This window comes from Aricia agestis, chromosome 6, assembly GCF_905147365.1.
Source record: "Aricia agestis chromosome 6, ilAriAges1.1, whole genome shotgun sequence".
NCBI classification, from domain to species: domain Eukaryota; kingdom Metazoa; phylum Arthropoda; class Insecta; order Lepidoptera; family Lycaenidae; genus Aricia; species Aricia agestis.
In genome coordinates, this window is record NC_056411.1 from 8,413,529 (window position 1) to 8,436,199 (window position 22,671).

The window sequence follows — 22,671 nt, forward strand, 5'->3', positions numbered from 1 at the left end:
GTTGAAAAAAACACACTATTTGTCAATGTCAATGTCAAGTTTCTAGTTTCGAATTGTGTTCGAAATCTCCCCAACATTGATTTTAGAAATTCGCATTTTAGTGTATTTTAATTGATAATTTGATATTGTTATATTTAATAAGCCTAAATTTACACTGAGTTTGTTTATAAGTTAAGGTGCGGCATTAATGACTTTAAATTTGGGCGCAAGCCTTCCGGAAAACTAAGTACAACCACAAGTTGTGAAGTGAATCAGGGCAGTGATTCATAGTATTTCCTTCATTTATCAGTATTTTTGCTTATCCTGCAAAATGCCCGTAAGTAACTAATGTTTGGACAAAAGTTAGTACGTGGAATCAATTGTTTTTCGAATTCCGTCGAGAATAATTGTAATAAGTAATATAAACATTTCAGGCTTATCATTCTACTTTGGTAGATTACACCCAATCCGTTGGCAATCTGGCCCTCCTACCGATTCGCACAACATTCAGAGGACCAGCACCTATGAGTCCGAAAATCGAATTGGACATCATAGATGAGGCTCTTAATTATTTCAAAGCAAATGTGTTCTTTAGATTCTATGAAATAAAGGTGAGATATTAATTTTGTAAGGCCTAACAAACTAGAAATATGTGACAACTTTTAATAGTCAATCTACAATCTATGTTATCTTTCTAAGTTTTGTTGTAAGTTTTTTAAAAAAACTAAAAAAGGGAGATTGCAGATGGCATACTTTTAGTGTGATCACACAAAAAGTGTGCCGTCTGCGATCTCCCTAAATAACACAAACATTTTCCTTTCAGTCTGATGCAGATAGAGTGCTTATTTACCTAACTCTGTATATTTCTGAGTGCTTGAAGCGGTTACAGAAATGTTCAAATAAGAACCAGGGCCAACAAGAAATGTACATGTTGGCAATTTCCAAGTTTGATATCCCAGGAGATGCTGGGTTTCCATTGAACTCAGTGTACGCCAAACCCTCGAGTCCCCAAGAAGCAGGTAAAATTAAACTACATCATGTGAAATTAATTAATTCTCATAGAAGTGATGTTTATTTTGAACCTAATTTGTTTTTTTTTAGATTTGATGAGACAGTATCTTCAACAAATAAGACATGAAACTGGAACTCGTGTTTGTGAAAAGGTAATTAATGGTGATTTTATTTTTAGATTTTCTGTGTAGCATTCTATTACAGAAAATATGGAGTGTAGAGGAGGAGAACTATCTCTGTATGTAAAAAGTGTCCACTGAAATGCGTTAAATTAGGGTGGCGCTACAGTAGCAACAGGGTAAATTTTAATTCATTTAGCAGCTTTTATTTCAGCTATTATAGGTTATATTTTTCAAAATATATTGGTATTAACCCAGTAATTCTGTGACTCGGCTATTCGGCTAACTTCAATTTATATTTTGTCACCAACAGCTACATTCATTCCATACCCTTTGCTGCAGCTAGCGCCACTCTTGGAGGATTTTTCTATGATTTTTCAACTGTTATTTACTGCATACAGCTGGACACTTTTTCAAATATCCCCCATATAAGATAGTTCTCCTCCATCTACCCTCCATAACAAAAAACTACAAATTAAGTACTTTTTAATGACTTATTATTTTAACTCAATCTTTCTTTGCTATATTTTGTCTTGTCTGTTGAAACACACAAGACAAAATATAGATTTATAATTTTTTTTAACATCACTGAAGTGATGTTAAAAAAAATTATATTTGCTATATTTCAGGTGTTTGCTACTGAAGATGGAAAACCCAGCAAGTGGTGGCTATGTTTTGCCAAGAGGAAATTCATGGACAAATCCCTATCAGGGCCTGGCCAATAAATTTAATATCAAAACTAAATATTATTCCAATTTCAATATTGTTTATTAATAATCTGAAATACTATTATAACATTAACTTTCTATACCAGTGCATTTGAAAATAAACTTAATGATAACAATTTTTTTCTTTCATGTGACAAAAAGAATTTCGAAGGTCAATAAAAACATTTTATGTAATAATTATATCAAAACATTTTATTCATGCACTCTTATAAAATATTATTTATTATTTACAAAATATTATGTGAGTATAATTGGATTTGTTAGTACATTCAATAATAATCAATATAAATATTTAACAACTTTTATCAAAATACATGTTATACTTAATAATGTAAATACAATGGACATAAAAATTTGGACTAATTTTCTGTCCAGTAAATTCTCTAAAATATTGTTTATATTCTTGTAGTAGTAGGAACAATACAAAAATAAATAATTTGCTTTCACATAATTACTAAACTCCATATTCTTTGATAATTTGATTGGCAATAACAAGTCTTTGTATCTCTGATGTGCCCTCATAGATCTCGGTAATTCTTGCATCACGGTAATGTCTCTCTGCTGGCATGTCAGACACATATCCCATGCCACCAAGAATCTGTGCATAAAAAAAACAAAAATTAGATTCATGATTAACCCCTGGATGGAGGATGGATGGAGTTGATAAAAATATAGTATGTTAAAAGGCTACACATTACTGTATTTTATGTTTTTCAAGTGACTTATCCAACATAATATTAAATTAAAAAGACAGCAACATGGAATAGTATTATGGAGTAATTATTTTATTTAATATTGGAGGTTAATGGTTACCTGTATACATTGGTGTGAAACAAAAGTAGCTGCCTCTGAAGCTGCCAACTTTGCCATTGCTGCCTCCTTAGTATAACCCTGTTTGTTGTCTTTCAACCATGCAGCACGCCAAGTCAATAATCTAGCTGATTCCAGCTGCATAGCCATGTTAGCCAATTTATTCTGTATTGTCTGCAATTTACTGATTGGCTTTCCAAAAGCAGTCCTCTTAGATGCATATTCAACAGCAACATCCAGTGAGGCCTTTAAAATTTTGAAAATAGAATTGATTTGATTTTCTTTCTGTTAATATAATTAATATATTTTGCATAATCATTAATTACAATAATTAATAACATTTTTTTTTACCTGAGCAATTCCCAAGGCCTGAGCTGCAATGCCAATTCGTCCACCGTCTAATGTCATCATTGCAATTTTGAAGCCCATGCCAGGTTCACCTAAAATATTCTCCTTTGGGATTTCACAGTCTTCAAAAATAAGGGAACATGTCGAAGATCCCCTGATTCCCAGCTTGTCCTCTTTCTTGCCTAACTCCAAACCTTTTGTTGGTTTTGGTACTATAAAGGCTGAAATGCCTTTGTGCTTCAAACTCTTGTCTGTTGTCGCAAACACTACTGAAGCCTTACTCTCATAGCCATTTGTTATCCAACATTTGGTACCATTCAAAATCCATTTGTCCCCACCATCTTTAGCAGTTGTTGAAGCTGCTCCAGCATCAGAACCATTTCCAGGTTCAGATAAAGCAAAACATCCAACATCACCTGAAATTTAGTTGCATAACAACAATGATTAAGTAATGTTCAAATCGGATGACTTTGTTGTAAGTTGTAACAAAACATTGAATTTTAAATTGTATTGTTTAATACAATTTTTAAAATTTTAAGTACATACCAGTACAGAAAGGAGTAATGTATGCCTGTTTTTGTTTGTCAGTTCCCCAATTTATCAGTGGCCCCAAGTAAAGAGAGTTGTTTACAGACATTATCACACCAGCTGATGCACACCCTCTAGATATTTCCTCTAGAGCTATAGCATACGCGAGATAGTCCAAGCCTGTTCCGCCTAAGTTTTCAGGTGTAAATATAGACATGAGACCGAGTTCGCCCATTTTCTTAATGGCATCTCCTGGGTATTTATGTTCCCTATCGTAAACGGCAGCATTGGGTTTTAACTCATTCTCTGCAAAGTCTCTGCAAGTTTTGTACATCATCTGATATGTTTCTGGCAAGGCGGACAGTGAAGCTATACATCTTACATTTTGAACAGCTTGACCTTTATAAAATAAAATAAATTACTAATTGTTTATCTCATAGAGATTATATTTTTATTATTGAATATTGTTTCGTTGAATTAATTACTTACCTAAGCTGCAAATTGCCTTTGGAATTAAACTAAACATTTTACTAGGATTATCGTAGAACTTAATTTATAGACAATAAAAATATATGAGCAATAAAAACAAATAGGTACCTAATTTCCATCTAATTTCTAAACACTGCACATAGAACTTTGGACTCGAGTAGGTATTCTTCTCATTCTTCGTCTTTTTTTTTTCTTACTATGGCACTTCGGTTGTAAAACCATGGCCAGTGTCGAGTAAATGGCGGGAAAAAATGTTCTAGACTCTAGTATACTGTATAGTACAATTTTTTGCATCGTTTTCATATACCGTCAGGTCTAAAGTCTAGTCAAAGTCTAAGTGAAAGTCAACACAGTCGAGGAGTCAAGTCGGTCGATTCAGTAAAGTGGAACACAAAATAGCACGTTTCTGATTATTACATCACTTTCCTACACTTGTGCATGAAAATATCCTACCAATATTATTACATAATATTAAAAACCCAGTTATCACAAATTTAGGAAAATAATACAAAAACTCAACAGCACTCTATCACATTCCCGGCAAAACTCCATTCCTCGTCTGTTCTGTTAATGAACTGAAAAGATGAATTTGCCAATATTTGTATGAAAAAATAAACTTAAAAAAAAACAAACTGTAGTCAAATGTCAATTGTCAAAGTCAAAAATGTATAAAAATCGCAAAATGATAAACGTCAAATTCTCGTAAATTTTTGTTGATTTTATTATTTTTCTATCGTAAAACCACGTCTGAATTTAAATAGAATGAAAAAATGGAAGTGTTAACTAGAATTGTTGCTAATAGAGCATATAAAATAACAGCGTCTAGAATAATTTTAAATCAAATTGCTCACTACACAAGGTATGTATTTCAATCAGTCATAAATTACATATAATATTTGCACTTATCAATTCACATAATCGATGATGTAAATATTTTCATTGATTTACTTCGCAGATTGGCAGAAGTAGGCAAATTAGAAGCTCCCAAAACAACTGGCAAATATGAGACAGGTCAATTGATTTTGCATAAAGTATTTGGATACAGAGGGGTCATTTTGTTCCCATGGTTAGCAAGAGTATATGATAGAGATATTAACAACAAGAAAGAGAATTCAGAGACACCAGGTACGTCTGAAACATCAGACACCCTGTCAAATGTTGGGAAGGAAGTCAAAGGTCGGACTCATACATTTTATCAAGTGCTAATAGATACAAGAGATGCGCCATACATAGTAAGTATTAAGTTTTCATTATAATATTATTTTTACTAATTCCCATTTGTAAAATGGGAATTAGTAAAAATAATAAGAATTAGTAAAAATAAAACTTACAAAAAGTAATTTTCAAAGTAAAGCTTTTAAAAACTTATATTCTCAGATTTTTTTCTACAATTTTTTAAATGATATAAAACAACTCAATTTGTTATTTTTGAATGTGCAAACACACATCGATATGAAACCTGATTGGAAGAGGAAGGTACTTTTTATGACTTAAATCTAATTGTTGCAGTTGCTAAAATAACTAATTTATCATCACAGATTATATCTGTTTATCTGTTGTAGTTTTAGGGCTTGTATTTGTTTATTAAATTATTAATAAACAGCAATAGTTTACCATAACATAGTTTTCATATTCAGTTTGGTAATTGGAAGACTTCTGTGTTTTTCTGTTTTCATGTACAAAAATTCTAATTGAGTTGATTGTCAACATTCTATCTTATTTGTTAATAAAAATGTATTATAATAAGCTCATTATTTTTTTAATTACAGTATGGCATTGCAATTTTCTAGTAGAAAGAGAACTTGCCTTTTTAGGGTTCCATAGCCAAATGGCAAAAAACGGAAGGCTAAGGTTCACAAACCTACCCCAATTTTTGGTGCTCACATGGGTTGAGGATGAGGAAGGATGTTTTGGGTCAGAAAAACCCTCCATTTAGGAGAAATTTACATTTGTACCTACAGAAGCGGGGGGCCGGGGAGGGCGCAGCTCCCCCGAAAGGGGGGTTCGGGGGGCGCAAAACAAAAACAAACACAATCCAGAAAGTTAGGTTAGAACTTAGACTGTGGTTTACACAGAGGGAGCCGAGCGAGCGCTGCGAGCGTGCTGCGGCAGCAGCCGGCGACCGTCATCAAATAAAAGGGGGGACAAAACAAAAACAAACACAATCCAGAAAGTCCAAAAGTAGGTTAGGTTAGAACTGTGACTGTGCTGCGGAAGCAGCCGGCGACCGTCACAAAACACACCTCAGAATTCCGAAAAAAGTTACCAAACGGAACCCTTATAGATTCGTCATGTCTGTCTGTCTGTCTGTCCGTCCGTATGTCGCAGCCACTCTTCTCCGAAACTATAAGAGCTATGCTATTGAAACTTAAACCACATTAAGATTTTGATACAAAAATGGAAAAATTATTTATACTGGGTTGCACCAACTAACTTTTACCTTAAGTATAACCGGAAAAATTGACAGATGTCGTATGAGAATATGGGGTGTTTGGACGCCATATTTAACTCTAATTAAAATCACGCCTCTGGTGCAACCCAACCTAAAAATTTTCTCATAACTTTTTTTTTCTAACCTGAATAGTTTGCGAGAGAGACTTTTCCAAAGTGGTAAAACGTGTGCAACCGCCCCCCTCATAGGCCAAAAGTTGTGTTTTGTATGGGGGTCCCCCTTAAATTATAATTTTATTATTAATTATTAAATTACACAAATTATTAAAGATTCCTTTTATTTTCAACAAAAGCAAAAAAAGGCCAAAAACCATGCTTGTTGTATGGGAGCCCCCTTTAAATATTAATTTTGTTATATGGCAACAGATATACACTATCTGTGAAAATGTCAGAGCTCTAGCTATAATGGTTCTTGAGATACAGCCTGGAGACAGGCGGACAGACAACGAAATCTTAGTAATGGGGTCCCGTTTTTACCCTTTGGGTAAGGAACCCTAATAAAGCATTGCAGGGCATTTTCAAAAAAATGTGTACCCCTGGTTTTTACCTTGTCCCTTGACTTTGCTACAGATTATTTGTAAAAAATGACATACTAACATTTTGTAATTTTAATGTAGGAGCATAAACAAGTTTTCTTTTATTAAAATACATTCACGTTTGTATATAATTTTATTTAGTATGAGATTTATAAGGGTTTTTAAGTACCGAAACCTATTAAATTCACCTGTCCCCTTCCCAGAAGTTGTAACAAAATCTTTAATAACTATTTTTTTTCTTAAAGTAAGTTACTTAAAAAAACATATGTTAGATTCTTAAATACTTAATGTATCAATTGAGTGTCTTGTTATTGAAAAATCTAACATAATTTAACTACAAATTAATTAAAATTATAATCATGAAAAAACAACCCGGCCGGAATGTTCGGTTTAGTGACCGTTTTTTTTAGTTTTATAAACATACTACAAAAATATTTTCGGCACTAAATGATAGCACTATATTTCATTGTACATCGAGAAACTTCAATTTAAATTTAGTAGTTAAAAATCTGCTACAAGACGCGGACGCAGGTTGGATGGTTCTTCAGGAACGGTTTATTTGTTCAGATAAGTGACCATATTTTGTAAGCATTATTATACTTTCTCCAACTGTTTTTACTGTTGACACGTTGCAAAATTAGTTTAGTATTTAGTATAAAAAATGAAATTGTGATAACTATTATCGGTTATTTACAAACACTTTAAAAGTAAAAGAAAGTAATATTACGTGACTTCCGACTTGTGACTTTTCGTATGGTCACATATAATGGAACGGACAAGTCACAACAGGCGGAAAGCATAAGGCTTAGTTCACATTTTAAATAAATTATTTTTTTATTCACAGATTTTATTAAGAAAATTGGAGATTTTTAAACTGGTACGATTAACGTACAAATATATTTTTTATTACTTATGTGTTAAGGTGACGCCGCGTTAAAGTAAAAAACCGTTTTGGATATGTTTTAGATTGCTATTTTTGCTTGTTTTCTGTGAGAGGCCGGCCCGGCCTCTCACAGAAAACAAGCAATGGAACAGCAAAAAATGGAAAGGGCGTAAGCGACAAAATAGTTTTGTCGCGTAATTTAAAAACCATAAATACATTTCATATAAGCTATGGGCAAATTAAAGTGTATGCTTGAACCAATCCATGTACATTTTTGGAAGCTTAAATCACTCTCTGTAGGGAAAAATAGGAATCCTTTTTTTTTACACAGGTCTATTTGATTGATTATTCTGTGTTATAAAAGTTGACCAATCGTGTTATGCTATGGGTAAATCAAAGACAAAGACATGATAAATACTGACAATGAACTTTAATTTCTTAGCTTTAGTTATTGCTGAGAAAAATCGATATCGCTACAGCCAAATCATAAAGGCGTCGACTTTACTTAACAATAACAAATATACTATTTAAAATTTAAGTACCTAAAAGTTTTATGTTTTTTAAAAATTTTGATTTTATTTCCACTACTTTTCTATCAGTAAAGTTGAAAATCATTTTGTGTCGTTGATATTTGCAGATTTATAATAACTAGACATCAGATTATATGCATTTGCATACTTGCATATGCAAATGCATATAATGTCACTTTTTAGGCGATAGTGCATATTTTGGCAATTTTTCGTTGATAGTGCATATTTCGGTAGTTTAACTTCCATGGGCATTAAGATTGCAATCGGAAAATGTTGGTAGAAAATTATTATTGGCGTATAATAAATAAATAAAAAGTCTTTATTTCAAGAAATTAAAGATCCTGGATTTTATGAAATTATAAAAATTGGCGCTTTTATTAATGTCACTACCGGAAAAGTCTTCAAAAAAATAATAAATTTTAATATTAAGTGACTTTTGATTGTGCATATTTTGTGCATATTTCGACCATTTTTCGTGCATATTTGCATGGATATTTCGGCACTTTGATCGTGCATATAATCCGATGTCATTAATAACTTAGGAATTCGTAGACATGTGAACACATCTTTATGATTATGAGATGTTCGTCCCTCTAATTATTGAAGTTAAATCTATGAAATCAAAGAATTTTTTACTTTTATAAGTAGTGCAACAATAAAAATGTTTAAATAAAAGGTTTTTGTGTTATAAAAACTCCTTTAAATATGTTAAATATTACTTACTCATGTAAAAAAATGAAAAATAACCTAGTGGTTGGGTCACATAGTCACACTATGGATTAAAAATAATTGCTACTCTTGTTGATCCTTGAAATTATCTAAATTTTTTTTAATAAACAATTAAATATGCATTTCACTAGATTAAATTAACGAAGAAATCCATTTATTGCTGTATTTTTTTGTATTAAATTATATTTTACATTTAGTCGCACAACGGAATCTGTTTCGTCGAAAATTCGATTTTGTTTCAATAATATCAGAATAATATAACGTTTTCAGCGTTCTTTTTAACTTATTCCATTAGTTCAATATTTTTCCTTGTATATGACATTCAAAAAAAGGTAAATAAATGACCTTAAAAAATATAGACATATTTTTGCAAGGGTACACGTTTTTTTGAAAATGCCCTGCAACATGTTTATTGTAATTGAAAATGTGTGTTAATTTTACTAACACTGCAAGATAATAAAAACGTAGAGTGACCCTATGCCCATTCCTTTAAAAAAAGTGTGTTTCCCTTGTCTGGTGTCCTGTAACACAAGTTCTTCGAAAAGGGCTAGCAACACACTGCTGGTGGCCAAACTGACATGGTGTAAAGTGTCTATAGATATTATAAAATCTTATTTTCATTTCAGAGGGCACAGACTGAGGCAGTTACATTTCTTGGTAACCAAGAATCAAGTCGCAGCCTTTATGCAATCCCTGGCTTAGATTATGTAGCTCATGATGACATTATACCATACACATCAGTGGAAAGAGTGCCATTACAACATGAACTTTTTGACAAGTTTCTCATGCATAACCCAGATAAAGGTAGGATATTAGTGAGCTAATATTATAAATAACAATAAGTGTAGTAGAATTAGCATTTAGTGATTGATTGTGTAAAATGTCAATAATTGACGACAATGCCTATTTTTTCTCTTACAGACCCTCCTTTTATTGCCCAAGAAACACTTCGCGCTTGGCAAAAGAAGAATCATCCCTGGCTAGAACTCAGTGATGTGCATCGAGAGACTACAGAAGGTGTTCGCGTTACTGTCATCCCATTCTACATGGGAAGTCGCGAATCTCAAAATTCTGCAGTATACTGGGTATGAAATATGTATATTACATTGAAACTTAAAAGAGATGATGATATAGTGTTTTTTATATAGCTCTATTATTAGAATTTCAAATGTGATACTATCAGAATGTAGCATCAGTACATTCATAGATTGATTCTTTAGTAGTCTATAGAGTAAATTATGACACTTGCCGAGGTTTATACAGCGACCAAGTGACGCGCCTAACTAACCCGTGTTTGTGCCCTTATTTAAAAATCGCAAATTATTATGAATATTTTTTTCAGTGGCGATACTGTATTCGTCTGGAGAATTTGGGCGCAGCGGCCGTTCAACTCCGCGAGCGTCACTGGCGTATATTCTCTCTGAGCGGCACGTTGGAGACCGTGCGGGGGCGCGGCGTGGTGGGCCAAGAGCCGCTGTTGGCTAGACACGCCCCTGCCTTTCAATATAGCAGCCATGTCAGTCTACAGGCGCCCAGTGGACACATGTGGTGAGTGCTTCTTAGCAGCTAATAATAATATGAACATAATATTATTATAAATAATTGATATGAATAAATACAGATAGTAAGTATAAGTAGTATTAAGTAGTCTAATTTTATAGGTCCGACTTGTAATCCCAGTAGGCAGTATGGCCACAGTAGTAATGTATTAGATCAGAAATGCTGATGACAGATATAAGGGACAAAATTACAGACTTGTTTGTGAATCTGTCACTTTGTGTGTTATTCCGTACGAAGATATATTTTAAAGACAGATTAAAACGTAACTCAAAGATATAAATATACTGAAATATTCATTCCATATACACATAGTGTTTTATGTTTTTTACAGGGGCACATTTAGAATGGAGCGCGAAGACGGCTACACGTTTGATTGTCGAATACCGCCATTTTCGCTCGAGAGTAAACCCGACGAGGGCGCCCCTGTCGCACCAAACACGGCGCCCTGATCGCAGCGCCCTCTACTTAAAACGACACTTGCGCTTCTAAAGGGATGATGACCTCCAAATTCAAGGCTCTTTTATTAACAAGTCTCGTACATTTTACTGTCAGTAATGAATAAAACTAAGGTCGAGATTCGAGTAATTATGATTAAAATAGGAAAATTAAAAGGCGCCAGTTTGTAAAGCTTAAATATTTTAGATTTGTTCGTCTACTATTTCATGTTTCGTCTAACGAATTGTTACAGTCATCATCCCAATCATACCGATAATAATGAAATTAAGTCATTAGCGTTAATAGCTTGTATGATAATAGTATCCAATATAGATTTTTAAGTTGTTAAATCTATAGACCTTTAATAAATTTCAGTATTCTGTTATATCTTGTTTTAATTTGAGGCAACCTGACTTTTTTGCTAATGTGTAAAACATGAAATAAAAATCAAAATTTTGAGAATATTTTATTGATTGCAACTGTACATTACCAACTTGTAACCAAAATAATATCACCCTAAAAGGCACTTTCAAATCGAAATAGCTATCAGATAAGCACTTAAGAGTTAAGTGTTAAAAGTTCTTAGCTTGAAAGCAATATTTTACAAGTTGAGATAGTGAATAGCCGCGTACTGACCGAGCGAGCCGCCTCGCGAGTCAGTTGCTCGGTCGGTCAGGACGTGGCTCGCCCGAGGCAAACGCATGCGTTGCCTCGCCCAAGCGTGCCTCGCCCCAAGCCGAGCGTTGTCGGTTTTTGTCGATGCTCAAAGGCGCCTCGGTAACTTTGCCGCGCTCACTCAAGACGGGAGTGTTTTGCCTCGCTTATTCGTAGCGTGTTAGGACTTATGCATCATGGATGAAGAACAGTGTCTTAAATTAATTCAACTACATATATGGTGAATATCGACGACTTTGGAATGAGCAATGTCCTGATTACATAAATAAGGGACTAAGGGGAGATGCATAGAGAAAATTAAGCCAGGAAATGAACCTTCCAATAGCTGAATAATTATTAAAAAGGCAGTGGTGGCGACAGCTTTCCGAATGTGCGGCCTCATTGTGGTCTCGGGCAAACTATACGCACGCGTGGTCTCTATTCGACTTCAAGTTAAACTGAGCGTCGATGCTGGCTCGGTCTTACGATGGCTCGGCCTTGCCGCGCGAGGCAGCTTCGGATTAGAAAAATACAGACCGAAACCGCCTCGCGCGGCAAATGTCCGAGGCTGCCTCGCGAGGCGGCTCGCTTGGTCAGTACGCGGCTAATGCCTAGTCCATTTTTAAATTTTAGGTATAGTTACAATTTCTTTACAACACATTATTATTGTTAATTTATTTTTAGTCACTTACACCAAACATAATAAAACGTATTGAACTTGACGTGTGATATTGTTCAAGTTACGTACTAAACAATAATCACATGCCAAGTTCAATAAGTGTTATAAAAAACAATATTTGGCTAAAAGTTCATTTATCATGAACCATTTTTACCAAAAACCATAATAAATGAAAGTTGAAACATACCAATACAATACCTACTAATCTACTAAACATTATTTAAGTAATATATTTTTTTCCTTTAATATAAATCAAAATTAAATACTTTTAATAATTTATTGCATTAGCTATCACTTTAATATCTATTATCTACTAAGCTACTATTTAATTTACCATTAGATGGATTTATTTTACTATAAGACTATAATATTTTAAAGCGGCATGGATTATATAACTTTTAAAGACAGTTTTGTTGACAGTTCTAAAAAAATATATTGATGTTTAGCTGTTTTATATCTTTGGTTTCTAATAACTAATTACATGACACTGTTAAGAAATTTAATCTCCTGAAAGTGTTTAACTTAAACTGAATATGTTTTTTAACATTTACGATTATTCTGACAAGATATTTTATAAGAATTTATGTAAGTAAACTTTACTTACGGCTGCACTCAAACTAATTTAACAACCACTTAAGGATTTACCTTGCGAAGTTTATGAAAAAACATTATTTGGATTTTCTGTCTTTATAGTCTTCATTCAGTTACTTAAGTGATCATTAAACATAAATAGGGCCGTAAAAGCATGTATCGTAATTAGAAAATAATAATTAAAGGCACACTATCGTGCGAGCTGGATTATTAGGGCTGCACACATTTCGAAAAACTCCATAGTGTGATGACCCTGCGCGGTGGGCGTGGCCGGGGACGGCAGCGGCAGTGGTGTCAGCCCTGGGACGATTTCTTCATCAGCCTCCTCTTTTTCGCCCGACAGCGATTTGAAATCAAGCAGATAGGACTTGTAATCCACTTGGTACAGTTGGAGCGACATCTTCACGTGCTTGTCTGTCATTTTGTTGAGAGTGCGCACCCTGAAAATAACGATATTATTATTAACAAATCAAACTGTTAACTGAAAAAAAACACTGCTAAAACAAATAAAACATAAGCATCCTTTACCACATATCAAGCACTAACTGATAAAGAGAAAATATGTGTATAAAGATGTTATAGCTCATTCGAATTTTTTGTGCATCATTTTCTTGACACACTTTCTTGTGGTAAGGAAAAAAGGATTTTATTAGCATTACTAATAGAATCTTAGGGTATCTCTATATCGTATGTATTGTTGTAGTTTGTGCGTTTTAAGATGATATTTATTTATTTTATTTTATTTGTACAGAAAAACTTACAGCTAAACAAATCTCAGTAACGACTAAGTTAAAAACAAATAGCCATTTACATTTATGTAACAGTGTAGTGACTATGTTAAAAGAAGGTAATAAATAATAATCAATAGAAGCATACAAAGTTACAATATCTGCTAAGAAAATTCTTATTTTAGTGTCGTCAGCGTAAAGGTAAAAACGTGAATGAAGAAAGCAGGACGACACATCGTTCAAAAATATCGCAAACAGAAGTGGCCCGAGTAGCGATCCTTGGGGAACACCAGATGGGACGGACATCCAGGATGAGATGTATCCGTTCAGTGCCACAGCCTGAGAGCGGTTATTGATGTATGAGGAGAACCACCGAAACAGATTTTCGTGTATACCTGCTTGATGGAGCTTCTCAAGGAGTGTACGGTGATCGATTCCGTCGAAGGCCTTACTGAAATCGGTGTAAATGATGTCAACCTGGCAGCCTGTATCTATAGAAGAGCTGACAAAGTCGTACGTAAGAAGGAGATTCGAAGTGGTCGAGCGTCCTCTCAGAAAACCATGCTGCTCAGGGATGAACCAATTTTGTAGTGCAGTATAGACCTGGTTATAGACAATGCGTTCAAAAATTTTGGAAAAAATGCATAATTTGGAAATTGGTCTATAATTTTTAATATTAGTTTTATCACCACTTTTATATACCGGGGTTATGAATGCTAATTTCCAGATATTTGGTAAGTGACCTTCGTTCAATGACCGTTCGAAGAGTATACTCAAAGGCGCGAAAAGGCTTTTAGCACAATTTTTAATGAATATTGGAGAAATGTCATCAGGACTGGCACCTTTATTTAAGTTCACATTCTCTAACAGTTTGAGAAACTCCTCGGTATTAATATTGATACTTCCTATATTAAAATTATTATTATTAATCTGATTGACGACAGGAGTGGTAATAATGGGTCTTGGGCTAGGCTGAAGAAAATTGGCATGGAAATGAGTCGCAAAAAGATCACAGATTTGGTCCCCTACTGACACAGTTACATTTTCAAGACTCATAGACGAAGGGTAGGTGGTCGACTTTTTATTGCTCTTAATAAAAGACCAGAAGGCTCTAGGGTCACATGTGATAGATTATTGTACCTTATTGATATAAGATAGCATAGCAGGTCTTTTCGAGAGACTTAAGCCCTTTTTCTAAGAAGTGAGAAAGTTGAGTAATCACTTTGATTCCCGTACAGCTTATATTTGCGGAAAAATTTATGCTTTTCTCTTAATACCTTGATGAGGGCGGAGCTATACCAGGGGGGGTAGGAATTTGGGCGTATAAGTTTTTTTGGGTATATAGGAATCACGGAGTTCATACAACGTATCATAAAAGTATTTTAACGCTTTATCTAACGATTTATTACAAAGTGACTCGGTCCAGTTAATTTCAAAAAGATTTTTATTGATTAAGTCGTAGTCACCGGAATTATAAAAATATTTTGTTCTAGTTTTATTTTGCAAAGGACTATTTTGGTTCAATGGTAAGGCTATATTTAGTGATTTGTGGTGGGGGATATCATCAGGTACTAAGGGATCAGGACAGGCTGTGATTTCGAGTTCACAATTCGAGAAGACTAAGTCAAGGAACCTGTTATTGTCGTTTCGAACATGGTTACGTTGAGTAAGGTCACATTGAAGTAGGGTGTCTGTAAAATTAGTTTGAGCTAAACTGAGTGGTAATTCGCAAGCTGCAAGGTTCCCCTGTGGATCCCAATCGATATGTGGGAGATTGAAGTCACCCAAAATGATGAATATGTCACCGGAACAAGAATTAACTGTGTCAAACAATGTATGTGTGAAATTTTCTAGCTGCGCTGTAGATGTGTTGCCCATGTTTTGTCTGCATAGGTATATAGTACAGAGATGTATTTTCACGGAAGGTTCGTTCGGGGAGTTGAGTATAATAGTCACCCAGAGGTCTTCAGAAGTGGAGGACTACTCTGGACGACTCACTGCTGCAAACTCACGCCGAATACCTATCAGAACACCGCCACCTAAAGACTGATTGGTTAACGAATAATCTCGGTCGCGGCGCCACACCATATAGCGGTCATCAAAAATTTCTTCGTTATGTATTCCCTGAAGCCATGTTTCAGTTATTGAAACGACGTCATAATTATTTAGTGCTATGTTTCTTTTAAAACACGATGTCTTAGTGCGTAACCCCCTTGCATTTTGATAAAATATGTTCAGCTTAGAAACCATTATAAAAATAGTATGACAAATAATAACAGAATAAGTAACAATAGTGTTATGTTAAGTTTGAAATGTTTAGGAATAGTCAAATTCATTAAAATGGAAGAGGACAAGGCAAAAAGCATTCTATCTAGGGTTAAAGAAGTACTATATAATTGGTTATTCAATACTGAGGCGCAATTCTGATTCACTAATAGATAATATGTTAAAATAAAATGTTCAAATTCATTATTAATGCAATGATATACATCTTAATAATATGTTAAAATAAGATGTTTAATTTCATTATTAATGTAATGATTTACATTCACAATAATGTATTTTTGCAACCGCATATAGTTTAGTAAGTATTAAAAAATGTGGGTCAGTACATAAATAATTGTGTAAAATATAACTTATAGATTGCAATCTGATAACGGAAGCCTAATAAAATAGTTAAAATACAACGATCATAGTTAATTTTTAGTAAATAATATAGGATATTATAATAAATAGCACTTATTAGGGTTATTGTCACTATGGTGATAATGCATTTTGTATGCACCTTTTGTTTGGTGGATTACGTAAATTTCGGATAGCAAGGCTTTCTAAAGCTGAAATACATAAAGTTCATCACAAGATCAAAACAATAATTTGACCACAATAATTCACTGCTCGCTCCGTAATCGAATCTGTGCTCACGAAATAATATTAAAAACTTTTTTGGTTCTATAGACAGAATATTTACGTTATTTAACAATACCACTATATTGGCACTCACAATATCCCAAATACTAAATAATATTTCATTCCAGACTGTACGCTAATAAGCTTTGCTAAGCATATAGGTAACAAAAAATAGCCAATTCGAAAAGATGTATCAACACGAAACGACAAATACAGGAGCACACAAACGATACTGCCGCCACGGGTGACAAGCGAGGAGTAAGCCCGGTTTGCGTTAGGGAGTGAATGGAACTAGCCCGTCGCGATAAGACAGCGCGTACTAAACTAGTTGGTTTGCGATAACGTGTGAGGGCAGTGACCGACGAGCGATAATTGCATACAAAAATTTTTAGCTACAGGTGTCAATTGAGTGAAATTTCATCTTCTAATTAAGATGGCGAACAAGTAGTAGGAAACTAGTTCGGTACCAGCGGTTCTCAAACTTTTTACAGATATGGATTTCACATAAACTATGACGTAAGATATTAATATATAAATATGATTAACAAGTAATACGATATTACATTTATAAAAATAAGAAACTTTGACTATCGTAACTTTATGTTTTAAATTAAGTAATTTTAAAAATAGGGTTAGTAAAAGTGAATATAATTATTATTTTAAAGAAGCTAATGTTAATTATCATAGTCTTACAAGGTCCCTGTCGTTTTTTATGAAGAATACCGGCGACGTGTCGTTTTTAACCCCCGACAAAAAAAAACGGGGTGTTATAAGTTTGACGTGTCTGTCTGTCGGTCTGTCAGTTTAAATAATTCCTAAGTGTAAAGTGATATTTTAGTCTATAATTGTTGTCACGGTGTGTCGGGGGACCGCTAATGTAGATGTTTGATTTCACATAACATTATATATAGTTTAAGGGTCAGTCCACAGCGAACCGAATCGAGACAATCAGTGACATGGCGATACAAAATGCAAAAGACACTCTTGGCGGTCCCCCGAAATACCGTGACAACAATTATGGACTAAAATATCACTTTACACTTAGGAATTATTTAAACTTAAAGTCAGTAACATATATTATTTCATTACTTTTTAAAGTTGTTTGGCGGAGGTTTTTTTAAATTTCATTTAATTTTTTACGGGCCATAATTTTAGCGTGTTTTACCCATATGTACTTAATTCCAACCTTCTTGGCACAGGTCTTCGCCTTAGAAAGTAAACTTTTGTAGTGTCGGGTTAAGTGGTCGTTAATATAGAATGGAGACGAATTAGAGAAGCCGACATCCCGAGTGTTCAGGTTACGCTTTCTTGCAACAGCCACCAGGTCTTCTTTGATGTACCGATTGTTGAGACACATAATAATGGGCTTGATTGAGCTGGGTGTCCGCGTCGGTACTCGAGCGATGTAATTAATATCCTCTTTTCTAATAGGGAAATTTACGTAGTTACCAATCTTTTCTACAAGGTTAAATAGATTTTCATCCTTTGATTGGGGGATTCCTTTAATTTCCACATTGTTTGCCCTGGCCAGTTGATCTCGTTCTTCAAGTTCAGCATTCAGCCTGGAAATATCCTTCTGCAGGGTAGGGATCTCAGCAGCAATCTTCTCAACATCCTTGACTCTAGCTTCCAGAGCCTTTACATTGCCCAGGACGGTGTCAAGTCGCGCACCGACGGGCTTGATTTGCACTTCGGGCAGCGCCAGGAGTTCTTCCTATCGCCTAAACGTCTGTATCCAGCCTCTGTTATCCCAATGCAGCCGAATCCATATTGACTTTTGCAGATCGAACAAATTGGACCATCCGTATGGGATTCAGCGCAGATGTTGCAGGTGAACATATTGAGAACCACTGACTTTTACGAGGGTGGGGACTAGGTGCACTCACTAAACACGTGCGATGCCAAGCGATGCGAGGCGATGACTGATGGGTGACACTTCTCATATTCCTTGCTACGGGTTTTTTTTACAAGAAAACGACAAAAATCAAAATGTAATAAATTATATTCCAACTACAAAAACAAATGTTTCCTATACTTAATTGTAAATGAATAGAAATGAAAAGTTGCTAAATGCTAACTTATTAATATAAAATTATAAATTTTAACTGTGAAAATTATTGTTACGAAAATATTTGAAAAATGTCAGATGCATGAAATGGAACTTATGCCAATAGAGATTGACACTGTTGAATCGAAATCAAATCGATAAAAAGGGCGGCCATTTTAAATCGCCGGCGCCACTCTGAAACTTTAGTACGAAATCGATAATTTCGATTGCAATTCCTTTACGAAGTGATTCGATATTTTTAAATTATCGATTAATTTTCTTAGGTAACTTCCATACTATTGTCAATTATAATGTGTCACCCATATCATCATAAAACGCACAAACTATAGTACATACATCCTTCAAATGACCTAGTAAAATTATGTTATTTACTAGTTTTAAAGCGTATCAAATCAATTTTATACCTGACGTGGTAAGGATTGATGACTTTCCACTCGTAATCTAACGCCTTCATTGCGCGGAATACTTCCAACATGATGTCGTTGGGCTTACTTTGCGATCTGATACCCAAATGCCATTTAGCACTGTAAAAAAATATTACTCATAAAGTCTGAATAATGTTAAAAATATCTACTAAAAAATAAAAACTTATAACTTATAAGGGTGTTGCTAATGTCTATAATAAAAATTTCCATAAAAATGTAAACCGTATACAAAATTTAAATTGTCGAAAAGCATTGAGATTATTATTATTAGTGATGTAAGAATAATTTAAAATGTTGTTGACTGTCATGCTAGTGCTTTGTTTGCTGTTCAGTAGCATGTGAATTGTATGAACGTGAAAAGGGACCACTATTTTTTTATGTGCAATACAGTCGAAAGACACAACACATTATATACGGTGCCTGAGTCGAAAGAAAATTAAAGGAAACGGAACAAAGATATAATTACCGCTTGACAGGCGTGCCGCGCTTGTTGTCAGGCGCAGGGGGCGGCGCGTGCGGGGCCGGCGAGCTCTTGTCCCGCAGCGGCGCGATGCGCTCCGGGTGCGGCCGCGCCACGTCTGCGCTCGTGCCGGGGGCGCCGCCTGCCGCCGCGTCTGAGTGACATTATTTTTTTTAAAGCTGGTTTTAAAAAAAGGCAAAGGTTTTTGTTATCAACAATAAGTGTTTGTGTAATGTGTTTTTACTTTTTTGCGATTTTTGCAAAATATGTAACTCTTGACTAGTTATGTGTTATATCAGGGCTTCCCAAACTTATTTGCACTGTGACGCCCTTGGGACTTTGCCATTTCTTTATGACGCCCCTCAACCCAGCCCCCAAAAATACTTTCTAATTTAAGAACCAGCCTACATATGTTATCATATAAACACTACTAGCTATTTGACCGAGCTTTACTCGGTATTCAATGAAAATGACATTTTCTAAAAATGGTTCCTAGCTAGATCGATTTATCGCCCCCGAGACCCCCTATATACTAAATTTCATTAAAATCGTTGGAGCCGATTCCGAGATATTTATGAAAAATATTAAAGCCAGCAAGGCTGGCTAATGTGAAGGCTGCGCTTGCTTTTCTGAGCATAGCTTTTGAAACCGGGGATTTAGACTGCCCGGGAATCCCGGGATGTATGATTGACATAATGCACGCGGCACTCACTCGATTTGGTTGTGTTGACATGGCGTCGCGACGCACAGATTGGAAAGCCCTATGTTATATATTATCTAAAATTTAAGATACAAAATATACAAGTTAATCAAAAGAATGTCTTAATAAAGTGTAAATATTTTATATTGTTGACTTACTAGCTATATAGAATTCCTTTATCTCTGCTTTGGCAGCTTCATCAGCAATGCGCTTGTTGTCTATTATAAGGTGGTAAGCAATAGCTAGTTGGTCATGGGGATCACCACTCAGAAGAGCATTGTGTACCTCATGCTCGCGGACACCAAACTTATCGCACACCTCCGATATAGCCTCTGTGTCTATGACACTGCTGTCCTATAACAACATACATTTAAAGTATTATTTTTTTAATATTATTAGTAGCTTATAGTTTTCCCACAGTGGGCAAAGGCTTCCCCTTTCATTTACAATATATAAATATAAATACATCTTTTTTTTTTTCATTTATTGAAATTAACCCATCAATCCCCAAGCGGCACACGGGTGCCGCATAACAATTGTGTCTATGATTCTCATGATTGAGGTATTAACAAACAGTAACCATAGTACATAATTATTTTATACCTTATGTGCTCAAAGAGAACCCTTATTATTTTTAATAATGTATTTTATTCTTAAAAACAGAAAAATTTGAGACTTGTGATTTAAAAAATTATTACCTGTTCCACAGGAGAAGGGAATAAGTACTCAGGAAGATTCTTTTGGAACCACTCATGTTTCTTAATGTCATCAATAGAGGCTCTCTTCATTGGGTCGACTTGTAACATGCTGCAGAGGAGGCTCACAACCGATTTGTTTAAATATTCAGGTATAGGGAATATACCAGACTTTATCTTCCTGAACAATGTTGGTACATGTTCATCATCAAATGGCAATGTGCCACATAGAAGTGCATAAAGAATAACTCCACAGGACCAAATATCAACTTCAGGACCAGCGTAGAGTTTCCCAGATATTACCTGGAACCAATGAAATGTTAATTGCTTTGCCAAAAACAGCTTAAACCCTCGATTGTGGATTCCTAGAAATCTATTGTTTTCGTTGGAAAGGGAGTTGAAGCATTAAAGGAATGTGTTTGTTGTCGAAGTTACATAAGCAATTATTATCAAACTATTAAAAAAATAACTAATTCTTTTTCTCAACTAATATTAAAAAGTACCTCTGGTGCTGCATAATTTGGTGATCCACAGGATGTCCTTAAAAATTCACCATCCATCATCATGTTAGAAAGACCAAAATCAGCAATCTTTACATGCATGTTGTGGTCCAGTAGTAAATTTTCAGGTTTCAGATCTCTATGAACTATCATATGACGATGGCAGTAGTCCACACCTGATATTATTTGTTGAAAAAATCTTCTCGCTTCGTGCTCCTGTAGTTTCCCCTTTTTGACTATGTAATCAAATAATTCTCCACCAGACACATATTCCATAATCATAAAAATATCAGTTGGAGTTGATATCACCTTGAAAAGACAAACAAGCAATCTAGTCTAACTATCATCTTAAAATGAGTCACTTTCTGTCCAAGATCAATAGGTTACTAGCTTACCTGGTACAGTTTAATAATATGTGGATGTCTAAAAAGTTTGAGATTCTGAATCTCACGTCTGATTTTGCCGACTACATCTAATGATTTAATCTTTTGTCTGTTAAGGATTTTTACTGCGACCTTGTGTTTGGTAAGTTGATGTTCCCCTATTTTTACTTTACCAAATGTGCCGACACCGAGAGTATCGCCAAGTGTATAGTGCCCTATTTTAACTATTGGCTGGTTAGCACTAGCTACTACTGGCTTATCCGACATTTTTGAGAAATTTATAAAATCTTGTGCTAAGGTTGTTGCGTAGACATGTGTATATTCCCACTTTTAAAGATATCTTCGTTATATTTAATCTACATTTTTAACTCATCTGTTGTTAATATTAATAATCTTCCACTGGCTTCACAAAAACTTCAAATATAATAATAGGTATTACGAAATAACAAATACAAACAAAGTTTTAACGTGAGACGATTGTACAAATTACAATTGACAAAATTGACATTCATCATTGGTGTCAAATGTCAATCTGACATTCAAGTGTCACCAAAATCACAGGCTGCGTTCCATTTTCCGCAGGCATAGACTAAGTAAAATCACAGTTATATATATTATCTAGGGCGCGACGCGCGTTCCATTAATCTTTCAAAATCACTCTTTAATCTTTTTCACTTTTAAAATTATTTGATTGTATTATCATCTATCTCTAATATAAATTTTTATAGAAAACGAAATAATAATT

At 34.6% G+C, this 22,671-nt stretch overlaps 4 protein-coding genes across 5 annotated transcripts; 2 read left to right on the forward strand and 2 right to left on the reverse strand.

The window, feature by feature from the left end:
* The first annotated feature begins 51 nt into the window (after window positions 1-51).
* On the forward strand, window positions 52-1,954 carry LOC121727897 (actin-related protein 2/3 complex subunit 3). Its single transcript, XM_042115940.1, has 5 exons — window positions 52-316; window positions 414-590; window positions 803-998; window positions 1,081-1,142; window positions 1,739-1,954. The coding sequence occupies exons 1-5, from the start codon at window positions 311-313 to the stop codon at window positions 1,832-1,834; spliced, it is 537 nt and encodes a 178-aa protein (XP_041971874.1). The 5' UTR covers window positions 52-310; the 3' UTR covers window positions 1,835-1,954.
* Window positions 1,955-2,218: 264 nt separating this feature from the next.
* On the reverse strand, window positions 2,219-4,149 carry LOC121727895 (short-chain specific acyl-CoA dehydrogenase, mitochondrial). Its single transcript, XM_042115939.1, has 5 exons — window positions 4,013-4,149; window positions 3,542-3,922; window positions 2,999-3,411; window positions 2,651-2,893; window positions 2,219-2,435 (listed from the first exon to the last, which is right to left on the reverse strand). Exons 1-5 carry the CDS (start codon window positions 4,047-4,049, stop codon window positions 2,292-2,294), a joined length of 1,218 nt encoding a protein of 405 aa, XP_041971873.1. The 5' UTR covers window positions 4,050-4,149; the 3' UTR covers window positions 2,219-2,291.
* Window positions 4,150-4,693: 544 nt separating this feature from the next.
* Window positions 4,694-11,521, forward strand: LOC121727640 (polymerase delta-interacting protein 2). Of its 2 annotated transcripts, XR_006035703.1 has the most exons (7): window positions 4,694-4,871; window positions 4,968-5,244; window positions 9,768-9,945; window positions 10,063-10,226; window positions 10,484-10,689; window positions 11,033-11,231; window positions 11,271-11,521. XR_006035703.1 is itself a non-coding variant. In XM_042115579.1 (6 exons), exons 1-6 carry the CDS (start codon window positions 4,783-4,785, stop codon window positions 11,148-11,150), a joined length of 1,032 nt encoding a protein of 343 aa, XP_041971513.1. In that variant the 5' UTR covers window positions 4,694-4,782; the 3' UTR covers window positions 11,151-11,521. The 2 variants fall into 2 exon arrangements, 1 of the variants encoding a protein (XP_041971513.1); XM_042115579.1 differs by having other exon boundaries at window positions 11,033-11,521.
* A 69-nt stretch (window positions 11,522-11,590) lies between these two features.
* On the reverse strand, window positions 11,591-22,380 carry LOC121727639 (5'-AMP-activated protein kinase catalytic subunit alpha-2). Its single transcript, XM_042115578.1, has 7 exons — window positions 21,939-22,380; window positions 21,547-21,852; window positions 21,047-21,346; window positions 20,507-20,702; window positions 19,655-19,802; window positions 19,168-19,287; window positions 11,591-13,500 (listed from the first exon to the last, which is right to left on the reverse strand). Exons 1-7 carry the CDS (start codon window positions 22,191-22,193, stop codon window positions 13,251-13,253), a joined length of 1,575 nt encoding a protein of 524 aa, XP_041971512.1. The 5' UTR covers window positions 22,194-22,380; the 3' UTR covers window positions 11,591-13,250.
* Window positions 22,381-22,671: the final 291 nt, after the last annotated feature.